Source organism: Maniola hyperantus, chromosome 12 (assembly GCF_902806685.2).
Source record: "Maniola hyperantus chromosome 12, iAphHyp1.2, whole genome shotgun sequence".
Classification (NCBI taxonomy): domain Eukaryota; kingdom Metazoa; phylum Arthropoda; class Insecta; order Lepidoptera; family Nymphalidae; genus Maniola; species Maniola hyperantus.
Window position 1 is genome coordinate 3,011,980 of NC_048547.1, and position 22,363 is coordinate 3,034,342.

General features: G+C 38.8%; 1 protein-coding gene across 1 annotated transcript; it reads right to left on the bottom strand.

Annotated features, from left to right (window-relative positions):
• Positions 1–355: 355 nt before the first annotated feature.
• On the bottom strand, positions 356–22,053 carry LOC117987174 (sodium-dependent proline transporter-like). Its single transcript, XM_034974132.2, has 12 exons — positions 21,913–22,053; positions 20,217–20,379; positions 17,722–18,000; positions 16,512–16,728; positions 14,761–14,875; positions 14,258–14,437; positions 11,084–11,273; positions 9,164–9,363; positions 6,875–7,006; positions 2,054–2,188; positions 1,412–1,564; positions 356–558 (listed from the first exon to the last, which is right to left on the bottom strand). Exons 1-12 carry the CDS (start codon positions 21,940–21,942, stop codon positions 424–426), a joined length of 1,929 nt encoding a protein of 642 aa, XP_034830023.1. The 5' UTR covers positions 21,943–22,053; the 3' UTR covers positions 356–423.
• Positions 22,054–22,363: the final 310 nt, after the last annotated feature.

Below are 22,363 nucleotides of genomic sequence, written 5' to 3' on the forward strand. Positions count from 1 at the left end.
ATTCATCCTTTACGAGTAAATATCTACTAAGTCCACTTCACTCGAGTGGAATTTCTGAAAATCCTTTCTTATTTGAGAGTCTACGTTTACATGCTCAATGCTCATGATCCAGCGATTCGAGCTGTATGTTGATATTTAAGTCAATCCGGTTCTCCTTTGTTATATACAAACATTAATTATTATAGATCGATGTATACAAAAGAAACTATAGATTAATGAATAGAATAGAAATTAGAATATAAAAGAATAGGATAGGATTGGATTGGATAGGATAGGATAGGATGGGATGGGATGGGATGGGATGAAATGGGATGGGATGGACTGGGATGGAATGGAATGGCATGGAATGGAATGGAATGGAATAGAAATATTGACGAGCGTGACTCTAACTTGATGGCAGCCTATGAGCGTGTCCATACATTTTTAAGTTATGTACGCAACGTTATCATATTCAGCGCGATCTGGGCTGACGTTAGATGTGATAGAATCTGGAGTTGGTTCTATAGTCTTGACGGCTGGCTTCCAGAGTATCGTTGGCGTGAACAGCTCTTTACCTCTCTGAAAAAATAAGCAAAAAAAATATAAGGAGAATTAAAGAGGGAGGAGGAGATCCAGCTCAACTGCGATCGCATCTGATGGTAACGGGTAATAAATGATGCAGTCCAAGATGGAAGCGGGCTAACCTGGTAAGGGACTAAGGGTATGGCTGCGTTTCTACTCGGTAGGTTTCGTACCGGAACCCTAAATTACTGTGGCATGGCTTTGTTGGTCTTCCAACGCTACGCTTTCACTTACAGAAACCCCAGCGTTGGAAGACCTCTCACTAGTGGACAGACAACATCAAGCGGGTCAAAGAGAGCCGCTAGATTCAGGTGGATCTAGACCTTGGCATGTGGCAGTCCCTACTAGAGACCTATGTTCAGCTGTGAACGCCTTTCGGTTGATGATGATGATATGGCTTTGTCAGTAGGGTGGTAACTGGCCATGTCTGAAGTCTCCCACCAGATCAGACCAGAGCCAAACAAACCATACCAGGAATCGAACCAAAGCCTCCCTCTTAGGAGATCACAGCGCTCACTAGTGCTCCAGGGAGGTCGTCAAGCACAAGTCTCCTCTGAGAATAAGAAGGATTTAGAGGCCATATTCCGCCACGCAGGCCAAGTGCGGAGTGGCAGACTTCACAAACATCAGGTATGCAGGTTACCTCACGATGTGATATTTAATTTTTTAACGCACATAGCTCCGATAAGTTAAAGGTGTGTGCCCGGGATCAAACTCCCGACCTCCCGAAAAGGAGTGGACTTTTTTTATATATATTCCTATACAAGTTAGCCCTTGACTGCGATCTCACCTATTAACTAACCTGGAAGGAGTATGGTATGGATAGGGGTACGACTGGCCAATAACTTACGTATCCACGGTATAGAACCCAACAAACACCAATGGGGAAGAACACCAGCGTGGAGAGTCCGATAGCCCATCCTAATAGGTCCGCAAACAAGGGGAACACATAGTCTTCGTAGCCCGGCGGCATCCAATTTGCAAACACAAATACTAGGACACTCTGCGAATGAAAAAACAAACCATGTATGATAGGTATATATCCTTTATGGGCCAAAAAACAATAGTCCCCGGGGAACCAAGAAACTGAACAAAGTTTATACACCTTGGTTGCCCGAGACCCAATTCAGATTTTGGAAAAAAAAAATTTTTGTCTGTTAAAAAAAAACAAATAACTATTCAATGAAAGTTTTACATTACTTTTACTGGTAGTACTTACATTAATATTATTTGGTTCAAATAAAGAATTAATTAATAAAATTAATTGTTTTGTCCCTCCAGAATTTGGAATTTATGTATTACTAGCTGCCCTGCCGAACTTCGTTCTGCCTAACAGTCGATTCAAATTTTTTAAAAATTCTCTCCGTAAGAACCATCCTCGTACGTCAAGGAATATTATAAAAAAAGATTTAGTTCGGTTCAGCTGTTTTTGAGATTTGCGATGACCAACACATTTAGTTATTCATTTTTATATTATATATATTTTACTTACAATACTAGCAACAGGCACTGTAACCATCCACGTAGCTTTCCAATAAGTTCGCATGACGATACCCAACTTCATGTTCATGGATGCCAAGTCTCGCATAGCACGGTTGATGCCATAGCTCCACGATACTGCGGTGCACTAAAACAATAAATCATCATTATGTCATCATCTCACTGCCACTTCAGCTTCCCAACCCGTTGAGCTATGCCGGTTACTCTGGTTCTTATCTGATCTCTTCATTTCTGATTTGATCACGTAAGAAACCCCAAGCATTTCTCTCCATCGCCCACTGAGTGACTTTGAGCTTTCTTATGAGGCTCATAGGTAACGACAGTCTCGGATCCATAATAGTTTTTTTCCTATGAGGAGGAAAAATCCCTAACGGACTTCCCTGTCGACAGGGTGTGTGACTTGCACGGACTAAAAGAACCTCCCCCTCTGTGAAATCAGCACGGAACCGTATTAAATTACTTCGTGCTGACCGTCTGGTTGCTCTCTCTCCTTTTTTCTTGCTTTTCTCTGTTCTCCCTTCTCATCATTATGGCCCTCAGCATCTGACCGTATCTGTGCCTGAGGCTATAAGGCTCATAGTTAACTATTATAATATGATATATCTCGGGATACATAATATTATCACTGGCAATTTTCAAGTACTGATAAATTTTGGACGAGAAGACATCTCGAAGCTTCCCGAACGCAGCCCGAGTGGCAATGGGCCAATGGCATCTATGTGCCCCAGTTCGTAAAAAACCATAAACGTTGCTGTCCCAAGGTGCTAGAATGGCGACCTCGCACTGTAAAGCGCAGTGTTGGAAGTTATCCCCCACTAGGTGGACTGACTACGTCAAACATTTCGCAGGGAACCGCTGGATTCAGGCGGCGCAAGACCGTGGCATGTGGAAGTCCCTATGACTGGTATCATACTATGATACCTATGTCCAGAAGTGGACGTCTATCGGTCGGTAATGATGATGATAGCATCATAGATTAATATGTAATAGCATCATCGACCCATCGTCATGTCAGAGCATAGGTCTCTTCTCAAAATGAGGTTTACACCTTGTACGGGAGCGGTGTGCAGGCTCGACCGTACCAACACATCACTCTCCTCCGAGATGAACGCGTAGTGTGAAGCAGTGAAGAGAGGTGGCGTTGTAGCGTGAAGGCGTGTGAAGGGCAATGGCTGCTAACCATCCAGAGAAGCGGTAGACCAGGACGCTTGTAGCTGGTGATGGAGTGCAGAGCCATTGTGCCCCGAAGCTGTGCTACATCCGTCTTACAGGCCTCGATGTGATTGCTGTTGCTGTAGACTTGGAGTTGGAGGAGACGTCGGCTTGCGGTGTGTGATCCAAAGGTGTTGCGGTGTATGCGATCACCCTTGATCACGTTGAGTGCGGTGCGGAGTGCGGCGGTGTGCGGTTGATCTTCGATGACGTCGGCTGTTGTAGTGTGCGACCATTCTTGATTTCGTCGGTTGTTGAGGTGTGCGACCGTTCTTGATCACGTCGGGGTCACCAATGTACGGGAGCGGTGTGCAGGCTCGACCGTACCAAAGGGGAGATCTCCCACCGAGCGGTTGGTTGTGCTCGGTAGCGCCAGCTGGGCCGACGGTTATGTCTTGAAACATCTATATATAGTCCAGATTGCAGAAAACTCCGTTAGTGCGATTGCTATCGGCGGTACATTTGTTCGGGACTACGTCATCGATTGAACAGCGCCATCTAGTTACTATTGTGGTAACCGCCACAACCTCAAACCACCAGTGACGAAGTGTGGATTGGCAGCCTTTTTGATTTGACAGATTTTTCTATGAAGAAAATTATTGAACACGCATACAATTCCAATGAAAATCAGAAAATCACGCACGTTAACGCTAAATTAGACTAATAACAAAGTTTTATTAGCTTATTTGCGCGTAGTATCCATGTTACAGTTAAAATCCGTTCTTAGTTTAAACGCATTTTAGTTAGTAAAAACGAATTCCACGGTATCTCCTATACTAATCTATACTAATAAATAAAATTGAAGTGTCAGTCTGTAATTTCGAAATACTAATACTACCTACCTCAAATTAAGCTCATAATAATATTATGGTTATTTGAACTGTACCATAACTCAATCACACATTTTTAAAAATTTTGTCTGTCTGTCTGTTTGAACGGGCTAATCTTCGGAATGGCTGAACCCTTTTTGACGGGACTTTCACAGACAAGCAGATAATTAATCAAAAAGTAAAATAGGCTACTTTGAACCCGCTGTCATCAGATAATTTATGCTAGAATAAACAAGACTGCATGCGTTTGCGATAGAATTTGTTTTTAGATAGTTATACGTGCCAAAAGCTTTAAATTAGAATTAGTTTTCTAGGTAAAACACGTTTTGACTAAGAACGGCTTCTGATTGTAACATTTGTTACAATCTAAACGTATAATTTAACATTTTCATCACTAAACATTTGCTTTTATATCTAAATAAAGAAAAGACGTGCCTGGAACAAATTACTTAAAGCCGAGGCGATTTAAACATTGTCGTGCTGCCTTACGAAACTCCATATCACCCGGGGCTTTACTGGAGATACTCGGTGGATAAAAGTAAATTAATATTCATTGGATTCTGTCTAAAAAGATTGGAGACGAAATACCTTTAGTATCGGAGCCCATGACTCGGTCAGGACCAGAGGACTTTGCAAGTTAGATTGCGTTAGTTTTATTAAAGGAAAACGACAGATCCTGACCCACCAATTTACACACAATATAAATTAATGATAATTATCCTAGTATTAAATAACCACTTAAAAATTAAAAATTGTGATTTTAAACTTGCGGATGTTACTATTAGTTTCCATTTAGTTTCACAATATTATAGGTAAATTGCATATAACCTAGAATCATAGTGACTTAAACTTAGATTTAATGAAAAACCGCAAGTTCTAGAGGTGTTAAATCCTGTTTTTTTATCAGTGATGAAACAGTAACAAAATGCTCCATAAAGCATACGTATAAGCGACTTTTATATAATAAAATGGGTCACGGTTCTATAGAAATTCTGTTATTGTCCTTTGCCTAAGTACCTATACCTACCTTCACATAATGTCTAATTCTTATTTTTCAATTGCCAATAGTTTAGGTACTTTTCTCTATATTAGTCATTGTTGATATTGATCAAGATATTGTTGTAAATCACTACCCATATTATAAATGCGATATAAATGGTTTGTTGGTTTGTCATTCAATCACGTCAAACGGAACAACGGATTCACGTGAGTTTTTCATGGGCATAGTTAAAGAGTTGGAGAGTGACATATGCAACTTTTTATCCCGGAAAATCAAACAGTTCCTACGGGATTTAAAAACCTAAATCCACGCGAACGAAGTCACGGGCATCAGCTAGTGAAGAACAAAAATAGTGTAAATATTGTAAATTTCAATATACCTAAACTAATCTAGAGATGATAGAGATAAGGTAGAGATGTTCTAAACTAAAATATTACTTCTATCAAAACAACAATCAAAAGAACGGGTCACAGCCCACAGCAATGAGTATCACAACGCACAGAAAGAGGTAGCGTTTAAACTATCGTGAGTGATTTCCATTATATATAATATCTTTCAACGGCTATACTCACGTGTTTAGTCGACTTTAGCCCGACTAGTTTCGAACCCATCCGGGGTCCTTCCGGATAGGTTCGAACTAACGGTGCTAACGTCGACTAAGCACGTGATTATAGACTATAGCTTTTAAGAGATATTACATAATATAGTTAAATTGTCACACGCTCCCTTGCTAAAAAGATTGGGACCAACGAACTGAGCAAAATACTTTAGAGCAAGTTCAGCTTGGAAAGATTGACTCGGAATTACTTAAACGAGTCCGTGTTATAATTTAATTTGCAAGCTCTCAGACTTGGGCGAAAGAGGATTTGTTTTTTTAGGGTTCCGTACCACAAAAGGAAAAACGGAACCCTTATAGGATCACTTTGTTGTCTGTCTGTCTGTCTGTCGGTCTGTCAATAAACCTACAGCGTACTTCCCGTTGAATCATGAAATTTGGCAGGACAGTAGGTAAGTCTTATAGCAGACATGAGGGGAAAAATCTAAAAACTGTGAATTTGTGGTTACATCACAAGAAATAAATGAAAATGTGTTCATGAACAACATTCGTGACAACATTTATATGTGTTAATGATCAACATTCTATGATGGGAACGGCCCCACACCCGCACAGCCCCGCATTAAGACGATGCGGGATAGTGCAGGTGACGTGCGGGTGTGCGGTGCGTCCCCCGACCTCATACCCCGACCGCCATCTCAACCTGTCGCGATCTATATATCATGTGATGATCGTCATGATGCCTCGCAATCCGATGATACAAAGACGAGGGAGGAACGTAGTTGAATATAGTTCCTTAGCACACTACGAAATAAGTACCTATATCATATTATAAGTCCCGCAAATTGCTGTTGCGCTGGAACCATGTCTCATTAACATCGAAATGACGTCATTTTGACGTCAGCCCAAATAAAAATATACTTACCATCAGCGCGAAACTTCAGTCTAGTGCCGACGTCACTAAAATGGCGGCCACGAGCATTAGCAATTTGCGGAACTTATACAGTGTGTACCTATACCGACAGTGGACAGGTATTACTATGCCTGTAATATAATTTTTCTTTTTTTTTAATTTTTAGTTTAATATATTAATTAGATTTAGATAATATTTAAAGCTTAATCTAGTGCATTAGGAATATTTCCTGTAATGCTAGATTTAAGGAGTTGAATAAATAAATAAAAAAAAAAAAAAATGCGGCGATGTTTCAAACTTACCTCAGCCATACCGATCAACAATATAGCCCAGGAGGCAGTGTTCATGTCGAGCAGAGTGAACAGGTACACGCCGCCGCTGAAACACATCGGTAGTCCGAGGAGGAAACACGTGAAACATGTACTGGCCGTCACCTGCAAGGATTAAGCGGACATAATTTTATTGGAAACTCTACCCGTAAGTAGGTACTGTTTCACATCGAAGAAACTAATTTAAAAATGTGGCAAGCTGCTGCAGTCTTTTTTATTCCGAGGCAATCAATGCTTTAGAATGGAAAATTACGGTACAGTGCGACAAGGCTATTTTGGCGCGTGGCGAAAATCTGAACTTACGTTGCCGCCAAGCATCCCCTTTCTTTTTTTTAGAATATTCTAAGCCTTTGTTCTCCATCGCCCCCCTGTCAATGTCATTCAAGGCCCAAGAGAGCCTTGTTTCACTGTACGATAGTCTATCACATGACACAAGGTGTTTTTTTTTTAAATTTATACTTGACTTGACTTGAAGGTACTTCCCATAATAAAGTTACCGTCAAAAAGAGTGCGGCAATACTACACGGGTGAGACCCGTCGAAACATCCAGACATACTGATAACTGGACATAAGTGTTAAAAATGTCGGCATCAGTTGAATCAGCAATAGCAGAATATAATTCCACATGGCTGGATTGCGGTGACGGTGCAATTGATGAAGATTTCCAGGAACCGTCAGCTCATGAGATGATTGAGAATGAGTTGTGAAAATTTTAAATTGATATCAGAAGTCATAGAGAGATTATATATAGTATAAGCATAGTTATAAGTCACACAAATTGCTAATGCGCGTGGCTGCAATTTTAGTGACGTCAGCACTAGACTGAAGCTTCGAGCAGATGGTATATTTTTACTTAAATATACGTCAAATGACGTCAAAATGACGTTATTTCCACGTTAATGAGACATGGTTCCAGCGCAATAGCAATTTGCTGGTCTTATATGAAATATTACAAAATAATACCTATCATACTCGTTTATTTTCCAAAGCTTCGAGCAAGTTTTTATTTGATGTGTCAGGTTTTTATCTGTATTCGATTTATTGGCGAATAGGGATTAGGGGTTACTGGCTTCGAAAGGTCAGATGTTACCCTCGGAAAGATTTTCTTTTGTTAACTGTTTGAGCAAATATAAAACTGCTGTGTCAGATTGAAGGACAGAAGGACTGATGCACAGATGCACGGATGAACATCAAGGTGATTCCACGGTTGAAATGCATGGAAAGCCGTATTTTAGAACTAAGTATTTGTGTTATTTTTCTGTGTTTTATTCTGTGTACTGAGTTTGCGCTATGGACCCAAATAAAAGAATATTTATGTATTTGTATAGGCGTGTCGATGTCAAAGAGTTCTTACTGTCGTGGATTTTTTTGAAATTCAGTACAGAGACTGATAGCTTGCAACCCGGGACGGACATAGGCTACTTTTTATTCCGAAAAATAAAAATATAGTTCCCATGGGATTTTCAAAGGGTCATCTGATTTACCGATTTTAACGAAATTTGACACAGATATAAATAGCTGGAAAATCGTAGAGTTCCCATTACAATTTTATATAACTAGCTTATATTCGCAACTTCGTCCGCGTGGACTACACATATTTCAAACCTATTTCACCCCCTTAGAGTTTAATTTTCAAAAATCCTTTCTTAGCGGATGCCTACGTCATAATAGCTATCTGCATGCCAAATTTCAGCCCGATCCGTCCAGTAGTTTGAGCTGTGCGTTGATAGATCAGTCAGTCAGTCAGCCACCTTTTCCTTTTATTTAAGACTAGCTTATGCTCGCGACTTCGTCCGCGTGGACTATAAAATTTCAAAACCCTATTTCACCCCCTTAGGAGTTGAATTTTCAAAAATCCTTTATTAGCGGATGCCTACGTCATAATAGCTATCTGCATGCCAAATTTCAGCCCGATCCGTCCAGTAATTTGAGCTGTGCGTTGATAGATCAGTCAGTCAGTCAGTCACCTTTTCCTTTTATTTAAGACCAGCTTATGCTCGCGACTTCGTCCGCGTGGACTACAAAATTTCAAAACCCTATTTCACCCCCTTAGGAGTTGAATTTTCAAAAATCCTTTCTTAGCGGATGCCTACGTCATAATAGCTATCTGCATGCCAAATTTCAGCCCGATCCGTCCAGTAATTTGAGCTGTGCGTTGATAGATCAGTCAGTCAGTCAGTCAGTCACCTTCTCCTTTTATATATATAGATTAAATCCACGCGTCTTCTAGTCTGAAATACCCCCCAACCATGTGCAACTCACCATCCAGTATCTCTTCCTCAACTGAGGCCACTGGTCCACAATAGCAGTGTTGATGGCCTCGATGCCAGCGAACTGGCAGCCAAGGCCTAGGATGAAAAGCATGAAGAAGAACGTAATGGACCAGAACTGCGGTATGGGCATCTGCAGCAACGCTTCTGGGTACGCCACGAACGCCAATCCTGGACCTTGCTCAGCCACATCTGGTAAGAAAGGATCATCATCATCATCAACCAATAGACGTTCACTGCTGGACATAGGTATCTCTTGTAGCGACTTCCACACGCCACGGTCTTGCGCCGTCTGGATCCAGCGGCTCCCTGCGACTCGTCTGATGTCGTCCGTCCACCTAGTGGGGGGTCTTCCAACGCTGCGTCTTCCGGTGCAAGGTCGCCATTCCAGCACCTTGGGACCCCAACGTCTATCAGTTGTACGAACTATGTTCCCTGCCCATTGCCAAAAGAAAGGATACTGAGGGTGAAATCTATAGAGCGCACTCCGACTTTGCTTAGACTTAAGACAGAGTTAAAACGAGACAGAGCTATATCTCTGACATAAATCTGTCTCGTTTAAAGTCAAAGTGCGCTCTATAGTTTTTGTTAACATAGTTTTTGTAAATAAATTTTCATTTCATTTCGTAGTTAAAGTTAATTTGTTAAAAGCATTCCAATTAAAACAATTGAAATCACAAATTATCCAATTTCACTAACATAATAAACAAGTCTGCAAGCTAGTCTAGTTGCGAGTCGTTGCTCCAGATTGTAGATAACGCAGTTTCAAAATTGAATTAACTCGAGCTAACACCACTAAATTGGATAGCTACAGTGATTCTATTAATGTCTATTATTTGCTCAATCCATTATTCGGAGTCGCAGCCGGTATAAAAAAGAATAGTAGTGACGGTTGTATTAATCCTTATAAGATACTAGCTGACCCGGCGAACTTCGTACCGCCTAACAGTCGATTCTAAATAAACAAATCATTTATTGTTTCACCAAAAATCTGAAAGGCCGGCATCGCAATGGTGGTTCCTCTGGTACTACAAATGTTCATGGGCGGCGGTAATCACTTAACATCAAGTGACCCGCCTGCTCGTTTGCTCGCCATTTTTATAAAAAAAAGTAAGTACGTTATACAGTCGGCTGAGGTCTAGAGTCTGGACTAGACGGAGTACATATCGTGGCTGGTCGGTGGTCAGCATAGGGCCGAAACGGAGGACTGGCAGAAGTCGATAGAACAAACTTTATTTGTTTTGCTTTGTACTTAATGGTTAACAAATAAACTATTCATAAACTTAAATCTAAAAAAAAACAACATTAAATTAAAACTAAAATAAATTAAATTAAATCTAAAACCTCATCGAGACCACCGCAGCGAGGCATTGTACCCAAGATGCTGGCAGCATTACCCGTTTGTACTTAATTGTATACAAAATAGGGTGATACAACCATTAGTTCGCTAACATCAAGGGTGTCGCAAAACGCTAAAGAGATTGTGTCCCTTGTCTTATCAGATTGCCTTGTTTCCAAAAACAACTAAAAAAAGGCCAAGTGCGAGTCAGACGGGCACCGAGAGCTCCGTACTGCAGTCGTATTTTTTAAACATTTTACAGGATAAATCAAAATTATAATGTATAAAAATAAATGAAAATCTGTTTTAGAATGTACAGGTCAAGCTTTTTCATATGATACACTTGGTATAGTTATCTTACTCTGAAAGTTGAAAATACTAATATTTGGTTCGTGAACAATTTTTTTTGTGATGTAACCACAAATTCACGGTTTTCGGATGCATAATAGTGTTTGATTTATCGTGCAAAATATCGAAAAATACGACTGTGATTTTCGATATTTTGCACGACCCTAGGTGCGCGAGTCTGACTTGCACTTGGCCGGTTTTTTATCTTTTACCAAGCTTACTCACCATCTACGCTCACCCCCATCATTTGAGCTTGGAAGCCAAGCACGGAGAATATCGCGAACCCGGCATAGATCGACGTCCCGAAGTTCGTGAGGCAGACAAAGATGGCGTCGAACTGGCAGTTGTTGTGGAAGTTGTTGTATGATGCCAAGGTTATCAGAGACCCGCACGCGACGCCAAAGGAATAGAATATCTGTTGAAAATAAAATCTATATAAAAAAGTGAAATAAGTAAATTATGAAAAATAAAAAAAAACTGTAAGTATACTTTGACGTAAGATTTTGTACGCCTTTATTACCCGTTATCTGCCAAAGCCATCATCCAAATAAACGTTCCTCCCAGTGTTGGGGAAAATACGCAGAGAAACTTTCACCTTTTATAAAATAACGAAGGTCAAGCACGCGCTGGCTCTCTCTATAACAGATGGTGTAACTTGTGTTTTAAACTCATGTAAACAAGACGTTTAAGTAAAGTAACAAGAAGGCAAAGTTGGTTCGAACAAATTTGCCAAAGTCTCTTACGAGTAAAGAGAAGCTCGAGCGAAAAATATTTCGAAAATTTCTTTTAACAAAACAGCGTGAATAAAGAAACTTTTTATTAATAGCCACACGGTTTGTTCGAATTTTCAACTTAATTAAGCTTAATGGTGTTTATTTATGTACCACAAGAGATCAAAGTTAATCGCACATGTTAGTTACCGCACCAAGCGCGTCGTATACAACAATTATATTTTATTGATTGATTTTCTATGTCTATGAAAAAATGTTTAGATACTCTCAAAATTGCACGGTCAATCTTTTCGCACACAACTTTTTTACGTTTCTGAGATGAACCTTATAGATGTTGAATGAATCCATATATGACATGAGTACCTTGAAGGCAAGAGTGAATAGATATTTTCTAGACAAGCACTGAACAAAAATATAGAGTTCATCATTGGTTTCCAATAAGCATGACCAAATATATAAATTCCAATAAGCTTGATTATCGTCAAGCGTAAACCTATATTGGAATAAAAAATATACAAAGTACTTGTTCTGCGCTCAATTAATTGGACTTTGTTAAATGATTAAAAAAATCGTTGCTTAGGAGACGTTTACCATACCACCGAGCATCGTGCCGAAACAAATGTTTCAGCACGGCTGGTATGGTATGCGATCAACTTTAGAGGAAAATTGTTATCAATAAATCCTTTAGAAGGATTAATGTTTGTCAAAGTTTTCAAAGTTTAATGGCCGAACGAATAGCTTTTCGGAGGAGCAGATTTAAACTGTGCTTTATTTAATTAATACGCAATTGTTTTACTTTGAGGTTTACTTAACGCAAATTGTTTTTCATCAAGTTAAGTTAATTTTTAATGACGTCAAAGTGCGACTTTCAAGGAGATTAATTTTATTTTATACTAGCGGATGCCCGCGACTTTGTCCACGTTGATTTAGGTTTATAAAAATCCCGTGGAAACTCTTTAATTTTCCGGGATAAAAGTAGCCTATGTCCTTCCACGGGATGTAAGCTGACTCTGCACCAAATTTCATCAACATCGGTAAAACTGTTGGGCCGTGAAAAGCTAGCAGACAGACAGACAGACAGACACACTTTCGCTTTCATAATATTAATATGGATAAAGTAAAGTTAAGTTAGGGGTTTATTCATCAATTAATGACATTGTTTCAATATCATAGGTCGCGCGCATACCAATTTTTTAATTTATTTTTTTCGGGGAATAATCGTTTTGTCAAAGTTCTGTCGTGCACGCACTTTTAGAAAAAACTCTTGATTTGGGAGACGAAACTTTTATTGACATAAAAAATTGCTCATGTGTTCGCATCCTTGTAATAAGAAAATAATCACCTGCTAACATTTACCTATCGTTTCCTGTATGCTTAACACGTCATTGGTGATAAATATCATAGATAGGAACGCGTCGCAATTATTAACATTAGGTACCTGTCCGAAATTCCGAATATTATCAAAAGATTAATGATATTATATTATATTCACCTCAAACTCTGGTAACAGGTAAAATAATGCACACTAATGTTACTCCTTAACGATGAAGAGAATGCTCACCTGTGATGCTGCGTCACTCAAAACTATTGCTCTCAGCCAGATCTCTCAGTCGGTAACAGGTAAAATAAGACACACTAATGTAACCCCTTAATAATGAACATAATGCTTACTTGTGAGGCTGCGTCACCCCAAACTATTGCTCTCAGCCTGATCTCTCAATCGGTAACAGGTAAAATAAGACACACTAATGTAACCCCTTAATGATCAACATAATGCTTGCCTGTGAGGCTGCGTCACCCCAAACTCATGCTGCCAGCAGTGTCCCCCAGTCAGGTAACAGGTAAAATAAGACACACTAATGTAACCCCTTAATAATGAACATAATGCTTGCCTGTGAGGCTGCGTCACCCCAAACTCATGCTGCCAGCAGTGTCCCCCAGTCAGGTAACAGATAAAATAAGACACACTAATGTAACCCCTTAATGATGAACATAATGCTTGCCTGTGAGGCTGCGTCACCCCAAACTTATGCTGCCAGCAGTGTCCCCCAGTCAGGTAACAGATAAAATAAGACACACTAATGTAACCCCTTAATGATGAACATAATGCTTGCCTGTGAGGCTGCGTCACCCCAAACTCATGCTGCCAGCAGTGTCCCCCAGTCAGGTAACAGGTAAAATAAGACACACTAATGTAACCCCTTAATAATGAACATAATGCTTACCTGTGAGGCTGCGTCACCCCAAACTATTGCTCTCAGCCTGATCTCTCAATCGGTAACAGGTAAAATAAGACACACTAATGTAACCCCTTAATGATCAACATCATGCTTGCCTGTGAGGCTGCGTCACCCCAAACTCATGCTGCCAGCAGTGTCCCCCAGTCAGGTAACAGGTAAAATAAGACACACTAATGTAACCCCTTAATGATGAACATAATGCTTGCCTGTGAGGCTGCGTCACCCCAAACTCTTGCTGTCAGCAGTGTCCCCCAGTCAGGTAACAGGTAAAATAAGACACACTAATGTAACCCCTTAATGATGAACATAATGCTTGCCTGTGAGGCTGCGTCACCCCAAACTCTTGCTGTCAGCAGTGTCCCCCAGTCAGGTAACAGGTAAAATAAGACACACTAATGTAACCCCTTAATGATGAACATAATGCTTGCCTGTGAGGCTGCGTCACCCCAAACTCTTGCTGTCAGCAGTGTCCCCCAGTCAGGTAACAGGTAAAATAGGATACCATCGCTCGCACCGTCCAAAGTTACTCCTCTAATGAGTAGCGCAGTCAACATGACGTATGGAAATAGGGCTGTGAAGTACACCACCTTCCCAGCTGATTGTACACCCTAAAACAATAAAGATAGGTGTCATCCCTAAAAAAAAAGTTGAAAGATGCCGAGCAAAGTTTGGTTAGAAATACACCTTTGTTTTTTAAGTGTATCCTGTATTCTTACTCTCTGTAATTTTAGTAACAATAAAGTTGTTTTAAATTAAATTAAAATTAATCATCTGTGAAAATTTCGACTGTCTATCACGGTGCATGAGATACAGCCTGGTGACAGACGGACAAACGGACTGACGGATAGACAGACGGACGGACAGCGGAGTCTTAGTAATAAGGTACGGAACGGGTACGGGTCCTCTGGGTACGGAATCCTAAAAACGTTACCTTGATGACGCATAAGAAAGCAACCACCCAGCAGAAAAACAGGCAGCCAACGAGATGCCACTGTATAGAGCCCCAATTCTCCCACGTCGCACCACCTCTACCCAGAACACGTTCGCTGCGAAACATATGTATTTTTAAGTTTTTCCATTGATTTATTAAACAAGTAAAACTATGTTTTCCGTATCAATCACTAAGAAAAGTTCATCAAAAACGTCCGAACAGCTTTGTAACTTATTGATGGCACATATTCATAGTAATGTTACTAAAAAGCCGTTATTTCATTACGGTAGGTAAGATGCAATTTCAATTGTAGACAAATACTATTAAAGTGATGTTATTTTTAGGGTTCCGTACCTCAAAAGGAAAAACGGAACCCTTATAGGATCACTTTGTTGTATGACTGCCTGTCTGTCAAGAAATCAACATGGTACTTCCCGTTGACTAAGAATCATGTAGGTAGGTCATATAGCAGACATAAGGAGAAAAATCTGAAAACCGTGAATTTAGGTTACATCACACAAAAAAAATGTGGTCGGGAACTAATAAAATTAGTATTTTCATTTTTCGAAGTAAGATAACTATATCAAGTGGGGTATCATATGAAAGGGCTTTACTTGTGCATTCTAAAACAGATTTTTATTTATTTTTATGCATCATAGTTTTTGAATTATCGTGCAAAATGTCGAAAAAATACGACTGTAGTACAGAACCCACGGTGCGCGAGCCTGACTCGAACTTTGCCGGTTTTTTATGGTTAATTAGGATTGACAGACTTCACACAGCTTTGAATACATTATGGCGAACTCCCAGGCATGAAGGTTGAAGCAAGTGATACTTAATTGCTACCTAACTCCGATTAGTCAGATGTTCGTGCCCGGGATCAAACCCCGTACCTACCGACTAGAAGACGTCTTTACAGTACCCTGCAGAAAATATTGCACATCGAACTTTAAAAAGAGATGTCGGCTTCATAGAAAGTCGTCTCTGTCACACATACCTATTTGACGTTTTATCTGTCTCGACGACAGAGACACCGCTCTACGAAACCGTTATCTCTTTCTAAAGTTCGATGTGCATCTATCTATCTATCACCGCTACATTTAAAAATGATTTAATAGCTGTTAATAACCCTTTTTTTATCGGTACGGAAAAAAGCGGTGATTTGTGATCGTTAAGATAAAGTTTATTGATAATTTAATTATTATCAAATAATCGCGTTTAATTACACGACTATACGATTAAATCTGTTTTGTCGCCATAACATTGTCGATATTGTCTCATAATTTGAATAGCATAATCGATTTGAATAATAAAACCGGCCAAGTGCGAAACAGACTCGGGCACTGAGGGTTCCGTACTACAATCATATTTTATCGACATTATGCATGATAATGTACATCACATATTTTTTTGTTTTATGATTCTCTTATTCTAGAATTTACAGGGGGGGGGGGGGGGGGGGACACACATTTTACCACTTTGCAAGTGTAACTATTCAGTTTGCACGAGAAAATACTAAATATTTGTTCATGAGCCACAATTTAATTTTTTTGATGTGATGTAACCACAAATTCATGGTTTTCAGATTTTCCCCCGAATGTCTGCTATAAGACCTACCTACCTGCTAAATTTCATGATTCTAGGTCAGCGGTAACCTGTAGGTTTCTTGACAGAGAGACAGACAACAAAGTGATCCTATAAGGGTTCCGTTTTTCTTTTGAGGTACGGAACCCAAAAAAAGAATTGCTTACTTATAGTATTCTTCTGACGCTAGCACCCTGTTGACATTGTTGAACCACGGGATGATTTCCGTTCCGTTCCAACAGTTTTTCCCATCGTAGGGCTCCAGTCCCGTCATCTGGCATATCTCCCCGATGCTCATACATCGGCGCATGTAATATGTGAGGTCCGCTGCATCTCCTGTGTTGTTGACTCGGCAAGCTTTGTCGTAAGCACCGCTGTAACAATCTAATTACATTTTTTATTAATTATACTTTTACAGGAGAAAGCCCGGAATGCTCTTTTCGGTATCATCATTTTCAATTCAATTCAAATTTCTTTATTGCGAATAGGTATGGGTAAACAGTAAAGATGTTACAAAAACAAAAAGGTACAGCCAAATTCTGCCTATTAGCATGCAATATGTTATGATATACCTAACAACGTGTACATAGTTTTGATAAAATCAGTCACATTAAATACTTAGTCGCAAAGAAAAATTCAAAAAATAGACAATTAATGTCAAAAATTTAAATAAATCTAAAACTTATCTACAAGGTCATCATTAATCGAATAATATGTCTTTTCTAACGGTAGTTTTTTCAATTTTCTTTAAAATAAAGAGAGTAGAGAAAAAACTTTTGGATAAATCTTTTCGGCATCATTTCGGTCGTACTTGGAGCATGCTACCTTTTTCAATACTGGTGGTGGTGGGACATAATATACCGCTTTCATAAATTAACGAAGGTATGGCCCTCACAGGCTCTCTCTATATTACTAAAGCAACATGATTATACATTATTATCTTTATGCAAAAGAAAATGTTAAAATTACTCTATGCTATTTTTATTTCAATAATATTGAATTTCTACAGTCGTAAATTTATAATACCGTACCTACGACTCAAATAATATGAATGAGTCGTAAAGACGAGAGTTTAGGATCGTATTTTCATTTCTATGTATGAAAAATGAATAATTTTTTCATTTCATCATTTTGAGTCATGAATGATATTTTATTTTAAAAGGAGTAGGTAAAAGTAAAACGTACCTATGTCGTTTTATCTTTTTAAGTTTCAGCGGATTATAGCAAATTAAGCTTTTGGTTCATTGATTTTCGCAAAGTAAGTAACGCCTGCTTCTATACAAATATAATACTATTAATGCACGTTTTGAAAGGCAATGCAACGTAGGTATGCCAGCAGCCGGGTAGCTAGTAAATAATAATAGGAAGAATACTTACAGTCAGTATTGAATTCATTCTCACAAGACCCCCACGCCATATCCCCTCCGATTGATATGAATGTATAGAACGCAGTCCAAGCCACGATGATCATGTAGTATATTGAGATGAGGCTGATTACTACCAAGGTGCAATATCCCAAGCCACTGAAGAACGGAGCGATTGAACCGAACGCTTTGATTGGACCGAGTGCTGTGTACTGTCCGATATACAGTTCCAAGTAGAAGATTGGTAGGCCGATTAACACCAGCATTATGAAGAAGGGAATCAAAAATGCACCTGAAACAAATATGCTCAAACTTTACAAAAATCTTTTTAGCTTTTAAACTACCGTGAGTGATTTCCATTATAAATAATATCTGTCCCGGCTGTACTCACGTGTTTAGTTAACGTTAGCCCGACTAGTTTCGAACCCATCCGGGGTCCTTTTTTAAGGGATTCAGTAACAACGGGCTCGACGGGTAGCGGCACGCGCAGCTCGCAGTCACAATCGCGACGCGTGCGCGAACTGACTCCCTTGAAAAAGGACCCCGTATGGGTTCGAAACTAGTCGGGCTAACGTTGACTAAATACGTGAGTACAGCCGGGACAGATATTATTTATAAAAATCGGCCAAATGCGAATCGGAGTCGCCCACCTTACAAGAAAATATAACACTTTCTTTTTTCAAAGAAAATGTGGACTACAGAAATTTCAAACCCCTATTTCAACCTCTTAGGGGTTGAATTTTCAAAAATCCTTTCTTAGTGGATGCCTACGTCATAATAGCTATCTGCATGCCAAATTTCAGCCGGATCCGTCTAGTAGTTTGAGCTGTGCGTTGATAGATCAATCAGTCAGTCAGTCAGTCAGTCAGTCAGTCAGTCAGTCAGTCAGTCTGTCGGAATGCAAAGAGTTCCCGCGAGATTTTTAAAGAACCTAAAACCACGGACATCACTAGTAAAAAAGGAAGAACACTTTTTACAAACTATTACAGGTTCTTTTTTGCTTCTATAATATATCCTAAATTAGCTCTTGTCTGATACCTTACCTCTTTGTGGGTAAATGATGTATCATCACTGATCAATCTATAATGGAAGCAGTCAATGTTACCGATCGAAGGATACACCCAAAATCAGACGCTAATTCGGTTATAAAATATTATTAAACTAAGCCAAAGACAAGTCTAGTAATAAACTTTAATTCATGAGATTCAGGAACAAATGCGTTACGAACTTGTTTTTATTTATTGAAGAACAGCGTAACGTTGGCTCAAGGTCCATGGTCAACATGGATGTCCATGCTCAAAGGATGGATAAATAAAAACATTATCCACAACAAAACATCACTCAAGAATTTATTTTTCAAAATGCTTCCACGTAGGAACATAAAGCATGAAACAAACTATGGGATGCATCCGTAAACCACGACTGACATCCGCGAGTGCACAGATTAATAGAGGATCGCGAGTGGCTGTATAACTGTACAGTCATAATTTGGGACGCGGCTTGCGAGATATCTTTCGGACGTCCAAGAGCTCAAGGTTACTTACGTCCCCGACTAACGTCCGACAGTGTGTACAGTTCAGTACATGCATTTATGCATTTTAATTTTTTTCTATATTAAGGTTTTGGCTATTTTTAATTTGCTATAATTTATAAGATGTTTTTGTACGTGACACTAGATTCAGTTAGTTGATTGTCACAGTTTGCTGGATCTAATAGCATCTATTCTCTTGTCCACATTCTTTTTAGTTTTTTCTCCTTTGAACTGACAATCTATCTAATCTAGTTTCTTATCGCAAGCTGTGGGAATCACAGTATACAATATAGCAACAATATGTATTGCATTTCGTCTAGTTTATTGAAGAGTATATTAATTTTGTAACCTGTCGATTGTCCATTTAAATGAAATTAAAAAATAATTTAAAATTATTGTCCAGACACCTATTTAAGTCGCGGCTGCTAGCCGCGTCCTATAGGTGATTTGTTTCCGCCTTTACACGAGGAAAAATACATATCAAAATGTATACTCATTCGCTAGAGAGAAAAGACAATATTCGCATTACAAAACTCTCTTTAACTTATTTTCTCAGCTAGCTCGGTCCTCGTACTTTCTTTTGATAAAATCCGCAATTTCCGCAATGGAGAGCTTGTGGAAATTTTTGAGAAGCTTTTTGCAAAAGAATAAAACAATAGTAGATTGCACAACAAGGGCATAAAACAAGTTATTTTATCCGAGACGTTTATCTACCCGAGCCGTAGGCGAGGGCAGATAATCGGGTAGGTTAATTTTCCGGGATAAAAATCTTCGATTTAAATATTTAAACCGAAGATTTTTATCCCGGAAAATTAACGAGTTCTCACAGGATTTTTAAAATACCTAAATCCACGCGGATGAAGTCGTGGGCATCGTCTTAATTAGTAATATTATGGTTTATAAAAAAGCTGCCTCAAAATTTCTAGATTTATCTATATTGTCTCAAATAAATAAAACTTTATATAAGTAGCACTTACCACCACCATTTCTGTAGCATAAATAAGGAAATCGCCACACGTTCCCCAATCCTACGGCGTATCCAAGGCACGCTAATATGAATTCCAGGGGACGTCCCCACCCTGCTCTCTCAGGAGTCTGAGATGCATTGTCGTTGGGAGGTGGACTGTCTGTCGCTTTTTCCTAAAACAAAGTAATGATTTTAAACTTATTTCGTGGTTTAAGGTGGAAGACAATGGAAATTCAAATTTAATTTGGTTTTTCGCAATTTGTAAACTAATGCGACAAAGTAGGCTTATATGGCAATCAAATTGAGCCTCTGAAGATGACACTGCTAGCAGTGTCATTTTCAGAGGCTTACATAAAAATCTTTACTTGAAGTGTCCAGTTTAAAAATAATGAGTTTGACAGGTTTTTATTATTTAAAACGAATAATCTAAACTCCGATTTTCATATCTCTAAACCCCATTTAAACCACCTTTTTCAAAAAATCCTTTCTTAGTGGATACTCACTCCTTACAAAGAGCACGCCCTCTAAATTTCATGTCTCTAGGACCAGCGGTTTAGGCTGTGTGTCAGTCAGACAGTCAGTCAGGACTTTAAATTTTGTATAATATGTATACAGATTTACCGCAGTTATGAAGTCATACAAAATCAAATTGAGTAATTGTACCTTCTGCTTATTATGAAATCGTTTAACACAACAGCCACATCTTATAAACTTCTTAAAAGCAATAACAATAACATCTTACATCATAATAATACGTATATCACAACATTTTTAGAAAAATATATAGGTATATCGTGTCTCAATACTAAATTGGCGATTTCGATTCTCGATGCGCAAATAATATTATGCACAATTCACAAAGACAAGAAGAACTAATGGCTACCCAGGTACACTTGAATATTTCTTGTCTTGGATTTGAATAGTCGACTAAAATGTTTGTTCGCTAGAAATTCTCTTCTGATTTTATTTCTTGAACGACTTTCGCTTGATTTAATTCTGAAAAATGTTATATCGGTCTGCTAGATTTATAGTTTAGTATTTAAATTTATTAAGGACGGAATTTCCTCAACCGGTAATAGCAAATCTTCTATATAGATAAAAGGAAAAGCTAACTGACTGACTGGTCTATCAACGCACAGCTCAAGCTACTGGACGGAACGGGCTGAAATTTAGCATGCGGATAGCTATTATGACGTAGGCATCCGCTAAGAAAGGATTTTTGAAAATTCAACCCCTAAGGGGGTAAAATAGGGGTTTTAAATTTGTGTAGTCCACGCGGACGAAGTCGTGAACATAAGCTAGTAATATATTAAATGGCTCCCACTAGCAGCAGGTTATATTATTTTTAAGCATTTCTTTTTGTAAAAGTTTAAAATTAGAATGAAACCACGCGTAGTCAAATTGGCGAAAATTAGTGTGGAAGTTTTCATAACATAATTTTTAAGTTGTTTAATAAAAATGAGTACTCAGTTCATCAAAATAAGAATGTTCAATTATTTATCAATTAGTTATTAGGTTTATATCGTTGATAACTGTACAAACTGTAATGTAATGTTTTTCTTGAATTCCTTTCTTTATTAGGTATTTCCTCGCAAATGAGAGAAAAGTACCTACTATACAAGTCTAGGGTAAATAGCAATTAACGGCATTGTTTAGTTTTAAAGTAATAATAAATATAAAAAATAGAGACGAAAAATGTACGTTACCTTATTCATAGTGTGATTTCCACTAGCCATTGTAAGAAGCAAACCGCAGAATCGTTGTATGCTAGACCGCAGTCCTTACTGAGATACATAAATACGAACATACGCACTAACTATGACTCTTTATCTAAAAGACTAGCTATCACATCGGAGTACGGCTCTTAATGGCCAAATGAGGTGCCAAAATCGACGGTTATCTTCGAGAATGATTAGAATGATTAGAAATGATAAAAAATGAAGAAATCAATACGAGATAATATTTTTAACGTCAAGTTGGTCAAGTGTTGTTTGGACATTGCTGATTAAAGGCTTGGGCATATAGCGCGCGTCACCGTGTACGTTGTAACGTGTCAGTAGTGTAAAGAACTGTAAATGTATTCACACATCACACTGCTAAGGACGTAAATAAGCTGCCTCTGCTACTCGCCATAAATGGCCACTTACTCGTAGCTTA

Excerpts from the sequence above, each read along its gene's own strand:
- LOC117987174 (XM_034974132.2), bottom strand. The coding sequence starts at position 21,942 with ATGGCTAGTGGAAATCACACTATGAATAAG. Across the intron at positions 16,729-17,721 it reads GAATGAATTCAATACTGACT|ATTGTTACAGCGGTGCTTAC; the intron begins GTAAGTATTCTT and ends AAATGTAATTAG. Across the intron at positions 2,189-6,874 it reads TGTTGATCGGTATGGCTGAG|TGCACCGCAGTATCGTGGAG; the intron begins GTAAGTTTGAAA and ends TTATTGTTTTAG.